This window comes from Adiantum capillus-veneris, chromosome 4 (assembly GCF_014529385.1).
Source record: "Adiantum capillus-veneris isolate H3 chromosome 4, ASM1452938v2, whole genome shotgun sequence".
In the NCBI taxonomy this organism is placed as follows: domain Eukaryota; kingdom Viridiplantae; phylum Streptophyta; class Polypodiopsida; order Polypodiales; family Pteridaceae; genus Adiantum; species Adiantum capillus-veneris.
The window spans coordinates 3,279,877-3,296,698 of NC_140934.1; the positions used below are offsets into that span (position 1 = coordinate 3,279,877).

The following is a 16,822-nucleotide window of genomic DNA, read 5'->3' on the forward strand; positions in this document are numbered from 1 at the left end:
GTGCCTATTTTCAAGTCAGGAGATCCCATGATTCCCGGGAATTATCGCACCATCATGGTTGGTCACACATTAGCTAGGCTGTATGCATTCATTCTTGAGCAGGAGCTGAGTAGATGGGCAAAGCGAGAGGGCATACCAGCACCAGGGCAAGCAGGATTCAGGAGAGGCTTCTCCACTCTTGACCAAACTTTGACACTCAAAGTTACTATCGAGGAGGGTAAACACCATGGCAAGAGGATCTATTGTAGCTTTGTGGATTTCCGCAAAGCTTTTGACTTAGTGCCGAGAGCCAGACTTATATGCAGACTATAGGACATGGGTGCGCCTACAAGGCTGATATGGGGTATTCTGGCTCTATACAGGACAGTGATGGGGCGGGTATGCACCACTGAGGGAATGTCTGACATGGTCCACTCCACTATTGGAGTAAAGCAGGGATGCCTCCTATCCCCGACTCTTTTTGGGATGTATGTGGATGAGTTTTCGGACTATGTAGAGCGTTAGGGAGACAGAGGGGCTGAACTAGCAGGGACATGGATTCCGTTGTTACTATATGCTGATGATATTGTGTTAATTTCAGACTCTCCAGAGGGGATGTAGCGTCATTTGGATGCTTTGCATACATTTGCTCGTGACAGTGGATTGTCTGTCAACCTGGGGAAAGCCAAGGTTTTGGTGTTCAACACCACACCACAATGGGTCAGAAGGTCAGCATCCACATTTACGTATGGCCAGGAGACTGTGGAGTACACAGACGCATATACTTATCTTGGGGTAGTCTTCGGTGGACCAGTGTTTTCACTAAGAAGATCATCAGAGACTAGACTGACGAGAGCATATGCAACCTTGGGAGGACAGGAGAGGATGTGTGCGCAGGTTCAGTTTCAGGAACCGCGAACAAAGCTCTGGCTTTTTGACACTCTAGTGACTTCAGTTATGCTCTATGGAGTTCAGGTATGGGGACCCTCAGTAGACCACCATGGGAGATTTGGCAACACAAATGGATGGAGAGGTATGGAGAGGCCTCTGGTCTCTATGATCACTCGGATGATTCGGGCTAAGGTCTCTGTCACAAAGTGATGACGTGGCTACGGACAACAGAAACCCTAAAATTCCTGCAAACCCTAATTTTTGCCAAGAACCCTAATTTCTGGAAATCGCGAAGGTGTTTTAAAAAAAAAGGGAAATTTTCGGCGACGCAAATCTCAGCTTTTTGCTATGATTTGGGAAAAAGAGAACTTGCTTTTTACTGGCTCTCATTGAGAGAGAGAGAATTTGCTTTTGCTTTCAAAAGCTCTCTGTGAGAGAGGGAAAAGAGCTTTTGCTTTCAAGCTTTTGGGGCTCTACTTTTAGCATCCCTTGTAACCTTTAAATAAGTGGTGAGGGTCTCACTTCTCAGAGCATCTGGACGCAGAGTCTGAGAGTGAAACCCTAACTGCTCTCTTGTACTTTGAAGATTGATTAATACAAAAAGAAATACCGAAAGGGGCGCCAATCTTTGGGGCCAATATCTCTAGGCACGGAACTCCGTCGGGCCAGTGCAAATCTATTGTGATATGTGAATTGTTTGAAGTGGTTATTTGGTGTTGTCGTGATTGATTCTTGACTTGGAGTGTCCAAGTCTGTTACAGTGGTATCAGAGCATGGCCGATTTCTCTTCTATGGGAAATCCGATCCCCAATTTTTTTTCCGCGGCACCTATGGCTTAAGGCAATGATCAGTCGACTCCCTCTGCATCTGGACATGCGGGTTGGGAGCACAACGAAGATTTAGACAGAGAGTATGGCCCGCCTCGGCCTACTCAGGCGAAGCAAAGAGAAATGGAGCGTTGTCAATTGATTGTGATGCAACAAAGATGATGCTCAATTTTGCCAAGGACCCGAAGATGGCAAAATATATAAACCAGATCTTTGGAAGAGGTACAGATGGAGTGGCAAAGAACCACAACACCAATCCCGAAACCCGCTCTCAAGAAACCTTCTGCCTCCAAGAATACACGGAGAAGGAACTGGAGAACGTGGTTGATGCACGGATTGCTCAGCTTTTTGACATGCAAAAGAAAGGCAAAAAGCACGGCAAAAAGCAGAAGAAAGGCACTGACTTCCCGGGATATTTGGGTTGTCGGTCGACATTTGACAAGGCAAAGAAATTGAAGAAGCGCGTCAAGTTTGAAGACCTACCCAGTTCTTCTTCTTCTTCTTCTGAGAGTTCTTCTAGCTCTTCAGACTCGAGCGAAGAAGACAGGAAAAGCAAAAAAGCGAAGCAAGAAACAACGCTTCGGAAAGGGCAAGAAAAAGGCAAGGAAGTCTAAGTCTCGCCCAGTGAGTGACACTTCTACAGAGGACTCGTCTACGGACAGTTCAGATTCTGATGACGAAAACTTTTATGCGAACAAGAAGAATTTTTACAAAGCTAACCAGTATGACTTTCTTGAAGATAAAAAGCAAGAAAGTCTGAGAGTTTAAGGAAGGTGGCCACTCGATCAAGTTTGATACTTTTTCAGGATACTCAGATGCTTCGAAGGCTTTGTCTTTTATACAGCAGTTTGACATTGCTTATGCGGGAGGATGCTATTCAGAGCACTCCAAGAATATGAACGAGATGTACGAGCTGCTTGGAACCATCTTCGGATGACCAAGAAAGACACAATCAATGCTTATTGTGAAAGATTCTGGAGCTTTTTTCTACCCGCCTCTTCATTCAAGAAGATCTCCTTCAGAGAACAGATTGAGCGGTTTACCTTGGGTCTACCTACAAAGATCCGAGATCACTGCTTGGAACAGAAGTCAGCTTCTATTCAGGAGTTGATGAGTCATGCGAAGCGGGGCTTTGCCATTCACTTTGGCAGTCTGACCTACCCCACAGATGAGGCCATGACACAACGAGCCGAACAGACTTCTGGGAATGAAAGTAGAAAGAAAAAGAGCAAACCAGAGAAAAAGGATGCACGACCCAAGCTTACTCTTGAGGAGAGAGGTCGCTTCATCAGAGAGGGGAAGTGCTTTGGATGTGGGGAACATGGACATCTCTCCGCGAAGTGCCCTAAAAAGGCACCGAAAGAACAAAATGATAAGAACGACGACAGGCCTGAGAGTTCGAGAGCAGCTGAGGAACGTGGCAGAAAAGGGAGATAGAAAAGGAGAACTGGTACCACATGGCGTGGGACCTGAACCGAATTAAATGAATGAAAGTACAAACTTTGCCGCTTTTGGGGCAAAGTGAAGGATCAGGAAGCTCTTTTGAAGGAGCCAAGGCCAACTTCTTTTCACTTGGAATTGGCAGCTCGATTTGGAATTACGCCCGACAGACTGACGCCACAGCGGTGGTAGTTCGACTGGCACCCGGATGGGATGTTGCCATTACACCGAGCATTGGCAAACTTCGTTTGCAATGACAGGGGTGTTCAGGGCACGCGAGTGATGTTCTACTCGGAATCCCTTGGTACCACCAGAACTACGCTGTGGTTGACTTTCGGGCCGAGAAAGCGACTTTGATGAAGGGCTCAGAGATTGTACTTCATGAACTTCAGTTTCTTTACTCATTCTTTTGGGAGAGAACTGAGCGATGGAAAAAGGTTAAATATGTTTTGACTTAAACAAAAGAACGCCAAGATTTTTCTCCACACTCATGCTGATTGCTTTTTAGAGGGCTTGAAGATCAGACCATTGACCTCTTGGAAAAGGGTCTTGTCCAGCCTAGTACTTCACCGTACTGCTCTCCACTGTTGTTGGATTTGAAGAAAGACGGATCTTGGAGAATGTGCATCGATTATAGAGCTCTCAACAAATTCACCATCAAGAACAGATTTCCGATTCCTAGGATCGATGATATACTCGACAGGTTACACGAATCCTCGTGCTTTAGTAGGATTGATCTGAAGAGTGGATATCATCAGATCCGAATCGCGTCGGAAGACATCTACAAGACAGCTTTTCGGACGACTTTTGGGTTATTTGAGTTTTTGGTGATGCCTTTTGGTTTAACCAATGCTCATGCGACATTTAACCGGACGATGGACAGGATTTTTCGAGAGCACAGGCTATTTGTTGGCACTTTCTTTGATGATATCATTGTTTTCTCCAAGAATGAGGCAGAACACTTTTTGGGACACTTTGTCTCAGCAGCAGGAGTGCAAGTGGATTCGGCCAAGATAGAGACTATACGTGATTGGCTTGATTTGAAGAATGTCCATGAAGTTGGAAGCTTCTTGGGACTGTGTTCGTACTACAGGCGGTTCATACGAAAGTTTGCAGAGGTTGCTTCCCCTTTGCATATCTTGATACCGAAAGGAGTCCCTTTCTTGTGGGGATCCACAGAGGTGACTGCCTTTCAGACATTGAAATTGACTACAGGACCAGTTTTGACTTTGCCGGACTTGCAGAAGTCATTTGAAGTATATTGTGATGCAAGAAGGCCATGTCATTGCTTACGAGAGCCCATTGTTCTCTAGGCTGGAGATGACAGCACAGATATATGAGAAAGAGCTTTTGGCAGTGATCCATGCTCTTACTCAGTGGCGACATTACCTACTCGGAGCGGATTTTACGGTCTTTACAGACCATCAGAGTTTGTGCTACTTCTTGTCACAGAAGCAGCTTTCGGAAAAGCAGATGGGATGGGCGAACATCTTGTCACAGTTCCACTTCCAGATTGTCCATGTGCAGGGACAAAAGAATGTGGTGGCAAATGCTTTGTCTCGGAAACCGTTGGTTCTGGCTATTTCCGCGATACATCACAGGAGCTTCGAGGATATGGTCGATCAGTATGCCAAAGATACAGATTTTGCAGATATTTTCACACGGATACGAGATGGGGAGACAGTAGCTGGATACTCCCTTCGGGAAGGCTACTTGATGAAAAAGACTATGTTGTGCGTTACACAGCGGTTGAGGGAAAATGTTATGACTGAATGCCACTGTCCACCTTTTACGGGTCACCGCGGCATTGCTACCACCATGAAAGGGGTAGAGAGATATTTCTTTTGGCCGAGACTCAAGAAAGATGTGGAAGAGTTTGTTCGCAGTTGCTTGGTATGCCAGAAGGTCAAGTTTGACAGGCATAAGGCACAGGGATTGTTACAGCCTTTACCCATACCCACCCGCCCCTGGGAAAGTATAGCGATGATTTCATTTTTGATCTCCCGAGAACACAGAGTGTTCACTACGGTATCTGGACTGTTATTGACAGGTTTAGTAAACAGGCTCATTTCATTCCAGTGAAGAAAACAATCAAGCCGAATCACTTAGCGAGACTGTTTGTGGCCCAGATTTTCAGATTACATGGCATGCCTGAGACGATTGTCTCCTACAAAGACCCCAGATTTACGAGTTTGTTTTGGAAAGCAATTTGGGAGAACATTGGCACGCAGTTGCAGTTCTCGTCCTCATTCCACCCGCAAATTGACGGACAATCCGAGATTGCCAATTCAGTGGTTCTAGATTTATTGAGGTCTTATATCTCAGATCAGAAGACTCAATGGGAAAGATATTTACCTTTGGTGGAATTTGCCTACAATAACACGATACACTCTTCGACGGGGAAGGCGCCATTTGAGATTGTTGAAGGTGCTGCGAAGGTTCCACCCTTCCTAAGCACGAAAGATAAGATCTTTGAAGCGGATGAATATACGCGAGATCTAGATACGGCTTTTGCCAAGGTTCGCGAGACTTTGCAGAAGTCTCAAGAACGACAGAAGAAGGCAGCGGATCGCCATCGGCGCAACATGAAATTGACGGAGGATGATTGGGTGCTGTTACGTTTTGAGAAGGCACGCCTACGAAAGAAAAAGGGAAAAGAAAGGCTTTTTCCAAAGCTTAGTATGCGATACTACATACCTTTCCAGATTACTGAAAAGATAAATGATGTCTCCTTCCGATTGAAACTGCCAGGTACTTGGAGGATTCACAATGCATTGCATATGAGTCTCTTGAAACCTGTTAAGGGTGATGTGCCTGATGATGGGGAGCCTGATGAGCAACCCGAAGTGAAAGAAAACAAGGAGATCCTTGTTCTTGAACAGATTTTGGCACATAACGATACGAAGAAAGGTAAAGTCCGAAGGCGGTTCTTGATTAACTTCAAGAACTTTCCTGCATTTGATGCGAAGTGGATGGAGGAGGAGGACCTAGCAGATACTCCTCGGATTGTGAAACTTTACCTCGATGTTTTGGTTTAGCATAGTCTACTCCAAACGGAACCCAGAATTCAGCTTGGTCGGAGATCTGGTGCAGTGGGATGCACAAGAGGGGAGTCACTCCGCTCCTTTGTCAACAGATGCCTTGATTTTGATACTAAAGTCACTGATGTCTCTTTGAGCTTGAGGGATACTGATAGCTGACAGTATTCTGCTGGATGACTTTATGAAATGGAATTCCTGATAATGATACTGATTTGTTCTTGACTTCTTTTGAGTGCAGGAACTGATAGCCAAAATGACTGCAGCATTTTGGTCTGATTGATCTCGAATAGACATGGTTGCAATAGGGGTTAGTCAATCGGACATCGATGAGGTCCCGATTGGACCTAGATGTGATTGCTAGCTACATTGCCGATAAATCATGGTCTAAGATCCGAATGAATGTTGAATGTCATGTGATGTCCTGTGATGTGACTGTCGATTTTGTACATGTGCTAGATGTGTGTTCTTAGTACGTAGGTACTAAGAACAGTGTCTACTAAGACGGTTTATGGCTTTTGTCGGTTTTGCAGGCGTAATCGCGGTCGATTACAATGCTTTCAAGAGGGGGGTATGTCACAAAGTGATGATGTGGCTATGGACAGCAGAAACCCTAATTTCTGCCAAAAACCCTAAAATTCTTGCAAACCCTAATTTTTGCCACGGAAATCGCGGAGGTGTAAAAAAAATAAAAATTAAATTTTTTTGGGGAAATTTTCGGCGGCGCAAATCTCAGCTTTTTGCTATGATTTGGGAAAAAGAGAACTTGCTTTTTACTGGCTCTCATTGAGAGAGAGAGAATTTGCTTTTGCTTTCAGATGCTCTCTGTGAGAGAGGGAAAAGAGCTTTTGCTTTCAGGCTTTTGCTTTCAAGCTTTTGGGGCTCTGCTTTTGGCATCCCTTGTAACCTTTAAATAAGTGGTGAGGGTCTCACTTCTCAGAGCATCTGGACGCAGAGTCTGAGAGTGAAACCCTAACCGCTCTCTTGTACTTTGAAGATTGATTAATACAAAAAGAAATACCGAAAGGGGCGCCAGTCTTTGGGGCCAATATCTTTAGGCACGGAACTGCGCCGGGCTAGTGCAAATCTATTGTGATCTGTCAATTGTTTGAAGTGGTTATTTGGTGTTGCCGTGATTGATTCTTGACTTGGAGTGTCCAAGTCTGTTACAGCCTCAGTGCCGCATGAGATTATCCGAGCCAAGCGAGCCGCCACACCCCTCGTGGTGGAGACGTTGACTAGATCAGTATCCTTTATACACGGTCAATGGGATCTGCCCAGGGACAGATACTCTCGGCTTGCCCTGTAGTCATCTCGACAACTAGCGCTACAAGGCGATACAACATGTTGGTATGGACAAATGACAGCATGGTTTCGGTCACATGGTTTCAACATGGATAGATTGCCTCCATTTCAATACTCCCTAGATGCACCCTACTTGTCTTTCACACGGACAGAGATCACCAGCCTCATACGTCAGGATCTGATTCAGCTAGATACCAGGAGCACATGGATACAACCGACACAGGAGTTGGGCACGAAGATGGCCTTCTACAGAGAGCATCTTCTCCAACTCACGGAGGACGGTTTTGTGACTAAGCCTGCATACATGGATACACACTTATCTCATGGGATACGATGCGCTATTGGGCAGATACGCACATCCTCACATCAGCTCCAGATCGAGACTGGCCGTTTTCGGGGGGTGCCAGCAGGGGCCAGGATATGTCACCTATGTAACTCAGAGCGAGAGATAGAGCTTCATTACACATGCCATTGCCCGGCATACTATGAGATATGCGGCCGCTTCCATTGCCTGTTCAGAGAAGGTTTCGGACCTTTCTCTAGAGTCATGAGATACAAGGATCAGAGATGTCTCAGATTGTTCCTGCTAGAGCTGTGCAAACTTAGGGAGAGCTTGCTGAGGACATGAGGGGAAAGACAGTCTTAGAGATGAATCACAGAGTTCTTTACACCAGCCAGGGGAGAGCCAGAGGAACAGTCATCACAACAGATCTCAGAGCCCACCCACACTAGAGGTACGCTGCTCGACCGAGCCACTGAGCTAGGCAGATCTAGACGCCCACGACCTCGGGGGGTCTCCCACCACCGACGAAGGCTGCAGCAGAAGATACAGATCACCCTAGCTCGACATGCAAGACGCCCAACTAGAGTACTGACCATGGAGGAGGTTGATGAGATTCGACAACGACCGATGAGAGATTTCATTTGAACCCAACAACCCCCCCCCCCATCTCGTCTCAATCTCGAATCAGCCTCAGATTCATTTCCTTTTTTTCCTTAGGGTTTTTTAGTGTTAGTGTTAGTTCTTTGTAATTTCCGTACTCAGACATGATATCAGATTCACGAATTGTAACTTTTTGGTTTCATAGGTCATTTTGGCCTTTCAAAGACGTTAATATAACATTTCATTGCAGTTCTCTCTCTCTCTCTCTCTCTCTCTCTCTCTCTCTCTCTCTCTCTCTCTCTCTCTCTCTCTCTCTCTCTCTCTCTCTCTCTCTCACGAGGCTGATTTCTATTACTCGAAAATCCCTCACAACGCCCAAATGGTGCAGATTCCGAGGGCAAGTACAAAAATTGATTACAGAGCAGGCCCGAAGGTAGCAATCGAGAAAGCCAATACTCCCCCATCTGATGTGGCTGTGAATAGAACTCAAATGGATGTGGATGTCTCTCCTCGAACCTTGGCTTTAATACCATGGAGAGTGTAACTGGTCCACCATGTGAGTGGCACAACAAAGTGTGATTGGTCTCAGGAGAGATGAACCAGATCTGCCACACTATACACAGAGGTAGAGAGCAAAGGCAGAGCCAAAGCTGTCTGTTATTAACTCTAATTAATGACGCCTGTACAAGCCTACAATGAAGTGGATACAAGCACCAAGTACATCAGCCCTAAGGCTGCCATGCCAGACCAAAAACTTAGGTGAGGTCCCCATGTGTGGCTGAGGTTAAAATTAATACAATGTCTGCTCCATCAAAATGGCAAGGACTTGCGGATCGAAATGATCCTGAAGTAATAATGTGAGTTTGTGTGTGTAGCTGAACTGAAGTTTTAAAGATTTCTGGGATTGTGGCTACCATGCACTGGGCTTCGCATATGCTTGTGATCGTGTGCTAGTTGTTGGTGTAGATGTGCGGGTGAATGTTATAAAGGGTACTGCTACACGTCCTCTGCTAGTTGCCTCTTTATGGAAAATTTAGGTTGTGCATTAGGGAGGCCAGGTCATTGTAAAAGAGTCTATCAACCTCTATCTGCTGTGTCTATAAGAGAGTGCAGCTATTATTTAGGGCTCGCTAAACATTAAGGTTGCATAAACACAAGATTGGAACAGTTAATAGTAATTGTCTTAGACTCAAGCTAGTGCATTGTACTAAATCATGGGTTGAGCACTTCTGAGGAGTTTTGATCTGGTTTCAGGTGCGTGATTGGTATGTTGATTCTTTTCGAGACTTACGCAGTTTTCCTGACATCATGGATAATGAGGACGAACTTAAGTTTACAGATCTTATACAGAGAGTTAAAATGCGTCACAATGATGTTATGCCAACAATGGCTTTGGGTATTCAAGAGCTCAAAGAAGACTTAGGTAAAAAGGTGGGTTTAAATGAACTGCCAGAGATCCATCAATTCCTTGATCGGTTCTACATGTCTCGAATAGGAATACGGATGCTTATAGGTATGCACTCAAGATTTTTAATAAAAATTTTCAAGTTGCGAAGTTAACTTATGCTTGCTCAAGGTAACTCTGAGCTCGGTTTAGTCATGATCACGTAACAAATTTTTTTTGGGGCTTCAAACTTGTAGGCAATCTATGTCAGTGCTGATAACACATTATGTGTTGCGTTCTGTGCCTTTCAGGTCAGCATGTTGCTCTGCATCGACCTAATCCGCTGCCAGGCTTTATTGGTCTTATATGCACTCGTGTATCCCCTGTTGAGGTTGCTCAGATGGCAATTGATGATGCTCGATCTGCTTGTATGCGCACATACGGGGGTTCTCCAGAGGTGCATGTGTATGGAGATCCAAGTTTCACATTTCCGTAAGTTTGTGTGTGTGTTTTTTGACAGAATCATGGGCTAGAATTTTTCCAACTGGAATGTATTGTTCTTTTTTACAGAATCATGGGTTAAAAAAATTTCAACTGCAATGTATCCATTGTATTGAAATGAAAGTGGGTCTTATGTATCACAGGTATGTTCCAACTCACTTGCATCAGATGGTGTTTGAACTCGTGAAAAACTCACTTCGAGCTGTCGAAGAACGGTTCAGCAATACGGAGCAAGATTCACCTCCAATAAGGGTCGTAGTCGCTGATGGTCTTGAGGATGTTACCATCAAGGTAGACTAAAGAGATGTTTGCGCTTTGCAAATATGAAGTCAAAGCCTGATTTGTTCATTTCACTCCTGTTGCAGATCTCTGATGAGGGTGGTGGAATCTCTAGAAGCGGCATTTCCAAGATTTGGACATACCTGTACAGTACTGCAAAAAGTCCCGTTTCAGATGACAAGCAGCAGCTGCTAGAAATGCCCCCAGTAATGGCAGGATATGGTTATGGTCTTCCGATAAGTAAACTTTATGCAAAGTATTTTGGAGGGGATTTACAGGTTATATCCATGGAAGGCTACGGTAATTACAAGATTTACAATTGGTTCATATGTTTGTACATCGTACATCGTTTTGCTATTATCTCCGTTTTCAAGAGTACGTCTTGGTGTAGGACATGCATTTTTGTTGTTTTTCCAAATCCATGTCTGCTTTGTAGTTCAACATCATTACCGGGGCCCGGGTGAATGTGAGTGAAGCCATAGTTGCATGGATTACATAGGTTACATCATGATTTTAGTATCTTCTGGTTGAATGTAAGTGAGGACCCTATAAATGCTTATCTTGTGACTGTTTTACATTAAGCTTTGGGTATGGGGCGTGTGTTGTGTTTGGGAGCATATGTTAGTACCTAGTTCTACACCCACTATTGGGCATTGACGATGTTAGTGGGGACGTCGTGGTATTTAGTCAATACTATGCATGATGGAGCTGATGGTTATATTGTCTTGTGGGTAACTACCATGGGTCTATACCTTGCACTTTCCCTTAAGGGTGAATCTGGGCTTATCCTGGATTCATCTAGGTATATTTTTTAGTCGTATAGCGGACATGCAGACTTCACATTGTGAAGTTTTCGTCCGAGTTACAACCTGTTGATATTGTGCTAATTCTTTCTATCTTTTGTGGTGCCTATGCCCTATCAACTACCTCATTTTTGTGCTAATTTTTTCGATTTAATGCTTCTTTTAGTGCTAGGCTTCATTATGGCTGAGTCTGCCCTTGATCTCCGAAGTCATGACAGAAACTCAGTACGCTGAACTTTGTGTTGATGTATGCTCACGTGTGTGTGTGTGCGCGTGTGGTGTGTGTTGTGTTTGGGAGCATATGTTAGTACTACCTAGTTTTACACCCACTATTGGGCACTGATGACGTTAGTGGGGATGTCGTGGTATTTAGTCAATACTATGCATGATGGGGCTGATGGTTATATTGTCTTGTGGGTGACTACCATGGGTCTATACCTTGCACTTTCCTTTAAGGGTGAATCTGGGCTTATCCTGGATTCATCTAGGTATATATGGGGTGTGTGTCAATGTTGGCTGGGAAGCTATTGTGGAGCTGCCAGATTCAGGTGGCAGTCGCTCAAGGGGTGGAAGTGCTTATTGCAGGAAAGAACTGATCAGTGTAGTTCACTGGGCCAGCATGGCAGGGGTCGAGGGAGGAATCGGGTGACCTTGCTCTTATAGGTGGTAGATATAGGAAGGTCATACTGCTGTCCATATTCCACTTCAAAGGCTTAATCTGGGATATCAAGGCAAGGGCATGCATTGGTTTCAACTACTCAGCAGGATGTAATTATGAGGGCCTTTGAAGTTCTGCTGGATACTGCAGTAGGGTGGCCTTACAAAACTCCAGGATCACATCGAGTGTTCACAATTTACTGTGTAATGATTTCTGAGCCATTGTTAGAGAGGCATGGATAAAAAAAAGAGGGGCCTTCTGATAAGAGGACTGATCTGGCACATTGGCACGCCCCTGAAATTTAGCACTAAACTAGATGGAGGATCTAGCTCATGGCTTTGAATCATGGAGAGCAAGTCTAGCAGGGTGTGCTGGGACACTGTTACTTGTCTGCATCAATTACAATCAATGAAAGCAGAGATCTGGTAGTAGCTTGCTGTGTCTTTGCTACGCATCCAAGAAAGAAAAAAGCCTTGGGAGTGACGTGACGTTTGTTCTTCAGTACAAAATGGAAGAGGGGATGCCTTGATTCTTGGTTCATAGAAGCCTTCAAGTCTTTGCGTGCCAACACATGCTCATTCATGTAAGCATGCATGGATGTAGCTTGAATTGCACGCACATGTACGCACAGAGAGACAGAGGTATGCAATTTCTTTCCCACTGAACTCTAGTAATGGAATTTGTGCCAAAAATTTTCGGCGGGTAGGCACGTGCTTGAATGTTTTTGTTTTGCTTATTTCATTTTTTGCAATGCACCTTGCAAACGGTGCTTCCAAGTCATGAAGTTGGACGGATAATTGTGAATAACCTGTTTTATGTAGGCACAGATGCTTATCTTCACCTGAACAGGCTAGGCAATGTTCAAGAACCACTACCGTGATGTTGAACGCTGCTGAGGAACAAAGATGTGGAGAGTCCAGTATCTGCCGTTCAAATCAGATTCTATTCATTATCTGATGCCTTTATCTATTTAAAGTGTGTATGCCTCGCTCAACAAGAGGATATCTTCATATATTCATTTTAGTCATCTGTAAATGACAACTAATTATTATTTTTTGGTAGTGGGATTTTTTTTTTTTTTGACACACCATAGGGCCCACAGGGGGAGGTGCTTATCCCTTCCAAATATTAGCCATGTTACATGGTCGGGCAAGGGCTGCGTACCATCGGGCAAGAGCCACGCGTAGGCATCACCATGGCCACCTAATTGATGCACCACATGCTGTGAACGACGGAGAGAACTCGTAGCAACCAGCTAGGAACCTCCTCCTCGGGTGACCCACCCCAGGAGGAGGATGCACTCGAGTGTCCAAGGGCAAGAGCCCTAGCATCGTGAACACCAGCTGAGCACAAGGTGTCCCTCTAGAGTGTGACCCAACAGGGGCTTTGAACCCACAACCCGTAGGTTGAGAGGCCAAAGCCTTACCGCTAGACCAACTCTTTGGGGACGGTAGTGGGAAATTTTAGTTTTGTTGTCGCCAGAAAGCATTTGAAGAAGATTATGAAAGCCTCACCTTTCAATTGTATTTAGCATTTTTTAGAATTCTTCCAGCATTAGTTGAGTGGATTACTAAATCTTTTGGCCTTTCCCTCCCCTTCTCTTAAAGCAAAGCTAGGTTTTGTGCATTTATGTGATGAGGTCAGACCGATCTATCAAGTTAGTTTGTTGAGATAATTTTGTGTTTGATCTTTTGAAGAGGTTTGAGAATGGGTCTTTCTAACATGGAGTCCTTTTATCTTCCCTTACAGTTGATGAAGGGGGTACTAACTATGAAAACAATTTTCTGAGTTGGGCACACATTTGGCTTAACTGTATATTAGAAAAATAGGCCCCCTGATACAATGGGGTGCTTCACTCTCATTTTTGGTTGTGTGTGTACATGAGGGGTGAGGGGGATGGAACTATATGCGTAAGGGAGTATAAATGAAGAGAGTCCGTACAAGGTGCGAGTTGGGTTAGAGAAGGCCATGTATATCTCTCTGTTTGGTTTGCTTATGTTGTAGTCGGATCTCCCAAATTGCCTTGTAAATCTTGGGATTGTTCCTACGAAGTTAAAATTTCTGTCCTTCATTATCGATTTGGGCAGCTCTCTGAAAGAAGTCCCTATGTCTATGAATCTCTAGTAATGAGGGACCTGGTTGTCTTTGATTTTTCCACTCCAATAACACTTATGTGCGGGTTGTCCTTTGAAAACGGATGTATCTCCTTTCCATGTCAGCATGTTTGCATGTCCTTTTGTCCTTGTGAACTTTTGATGGCCCAATCTCTAGCATGTGAGATGAGACCTTGAGCTATCCAATCACCAACACACTTGGCATATATGTGTCCTTGTGAAGTTGCAATGCTCATCGATCTTTAGCATGTGAGATGAGACCTTGAGCTATCCAATCACCAACACACTTGGCACACATTTTGTGGCCATTAAATGAAGCCGTCCTCTAGAATAGTCATGAACTGCTATCTATAATACTCTCTCCTTGATGGAAGAGATGTAATCCATGTCCAGGATGTATAGCTTCTAGAGATTCCATCCAAGGACTCGGTTGTGAGGGGTGTGTAAATGGTAAGATTGAAAGGGTGAGTCGCTCTATATTTAGACCATGTGTGCTAAACCAGCATATCATATGTGTCTAATATGATGATCTAGTCTTACTTGCCTCTGCCAGTTGTCTTATTCTTCAAGAGCTATGTGTGAAGGGATATCCTATCGTAGCCCCTTCAATCTTTGGATGAAACATGTTTGTAAGAAAGCCTCCGCTACCATGGGTGCTATGGCCAACTTTGCCACTTTGATTTGGCTTTCAATCTGTTTCCACCATGAAGTTGTAAGTCAGGTGCCCCCAAATTGTTGCTACATGATGAAGATGGTCTTTAGCCCAGGGAATGCACATGACATTACATTACATTAGATGGCATGAGATGAAATGTAACTCAATGTAACTTAGGTGCATGCATTGGTTACTCCTCCCAAATCCTTCTCTCTTCCTAGGGTTGACCCTTCTTTGTAAGGATGCATGCATGTACTTTTGGCACTATGCGGAGATGCCGCCTTTCCCATATATCACCAATCTTCAAGCTTAGCTCATGGCTATAACTTGAGCTTCTTTGTATATCTTTCACTTAGTTTAATAATCAAGTTTTTCACTTTGATTTCACTCTTTTGCTTAAGTGCTTATGATTATGTTGATCACAAATGGTACTTTGCTCAATCCTCCAAGCTCCATACAATTGGTATCATAGCCTAATGAGAGTTAATGCATTGCTAACTTATTATGTGTAATTAAGCATTTGTGTCAATGTACTTCTCTAAGCAATAATGGCCTTGATCAATTGCAATTATATTCATGGGTATCTAGTCCCTTGAACCACTAATAGCCTTGATTAAGGGAGATTAGCTTTCTCTCTTTGTGCATGTGCTTTTTCTTATTTGCATTATAAAAATCTTACTTTGATCCATTTCTTCAATTGGACTCCCTTGAAGCATGCTCAATGCTCAAACAATTGAATGGTATAGTGGATTAATTGTTGGTTGATTCAACCCTTCATTTTGTGTGAGTTTAGGCTGATTTTCCAATATTTACACTCTCAATTAGTTTCTCCAAGCTTGTCATAGCCATGCATGTTTATGTGTGTGAATAGAGCTTCTCCAGACCTCTTGATCAAGCTCTTAAATCTTGATTTTGGAGCTCCATAGCCCACTTAATAAACTTCATTGAATTCACCCCAAAATAGGTGCGTGTGTGGGTAACCTCTTGCATATTTCTAGATAAGAAGCTTAATTTCTTAGTCTCTCACAAAATCACCCACGTGGTGGGTGGCTAACTTGAGTGTAGCCTATCTTTGGGGCTTGAGGTTGTGGGTTCGAAAGGGTTGTATTATTTTTGGCAAAAGATAGCGGGTGGATTTCAAGCATGGCGGTAAATTGAAGTAAAGTTTGAGGTTGAGATTGTTGGCGCCTTGGCACATGTGGGAAGTATCCTTTTGAAGAGGCATTGGGTGTCAAAAAAAAATATATATTTAATCTTATTCTCAAAAGTGGGTCCGACAAACTTGGATCCCATGTGTTGTCTCTCAACCGAGAGTCTTGAAGAGGTGCAAATCTTCTTAAGGGCAGTCTTACACACCTACTAGAAGGCCAACTTCTTAAGGAGAGGAGGTTCCCACAAAAGAGAGGCAGAGACTTTGATGCTAAGGACATAATTCACACTAATCTTCAACACCAACAATGAGGCTTCAATCAAAAGTATCAAGAGGAGCAGTGTTACTAGGAGAAATTCCAAACCAATATGATTATACATTGTCACAATTCTTAGGAGAGAAAGAGTGCACCAAATTCAAGGTGTGAGGTGCTACTTTAAAGATCAATCCCGGAAGAAAAAGGCCATCACCAACACCAAGAAGATAGTCAAAGATGAAGCCAATGATTGCAAAAAGACACAAAGCAACAATGTAGTCACCTCCTCCACACCTTTGTCTAATCTATCAAGTAGCATACATTAAAGATGTGGTTGATGGTAGAGAAGGGTCGTCTGAAACCGGTCCCCGCCTAGTGGCTTGTAGGCCCTTGCTCTCTGTGTATGAACTTCGATCTCCGTCCAATAATGCTCCCTATACTTTGTCCAATGTGTGACAACTCATGATGTTTTGATAGGTGGTCAAGTTAAGAGAATCCTCGGACTTGTGTATAGGCACAATGGTGGCTTAATCCATTGTATTGATAATCCTTTTAGTAATGCTCTATTGAAGAACAAGCCAATGAATAGGGCAAGAGTGTCTGTGGCGTATATGAGGCATTGGAATCGATGATTGCCTAGGTACCTAATGGAGTCTCCA

At 44.0% G+C, this 16,822-nt stretch overlaps 1 protein-coding gene across 4 annotated transcripts in view; it reads left to right on the top strand.

The window, feature by feature from the left end:
* Positions 1–13,041, top strand: part of LOC147458626 (pyruvate dehydrogenase (acetyl-transferring) kinase, mitochondrial-like) — a 146,336-nt gene extending 133,295 nt beyond the window's left edge. For 2 of the 4 annotated variants that reach the window (XM_086510094.1, XM_086510093.1), the window contains exons 2-6: positions 9,618–9,876; positions 10,059–10,239; positions 10,392–10,539; positions 10,614–10,827; positions 12,810–13,041. In XM_086510094.1, coding sequence (XP_086366220.1) covers positions 9,618–9,876; positions 10,059–10,239; positions 10,392–10,539; positions 10,614–10,827; positions 12,810–12,868 — 861 coding nt within the window. In that variant the 3' untranslated portion in view covers positions 12,869–13,041. Of the gene's footprint in view, positions 1–9,617; positions 9,877–10,058; positions 10,240–10,391; positions 10,540–10,613; positions 10,828–11,915; positions 12,630–12,809 lie in introns of all 4 variants that reach the window. The other 2 variants (XR_015187767.1, XR_015187768.1) reach the window with 2 other exon arrangements.
* Positions 13,042–16,822: the final 3,781 nt, after the last annotated feature.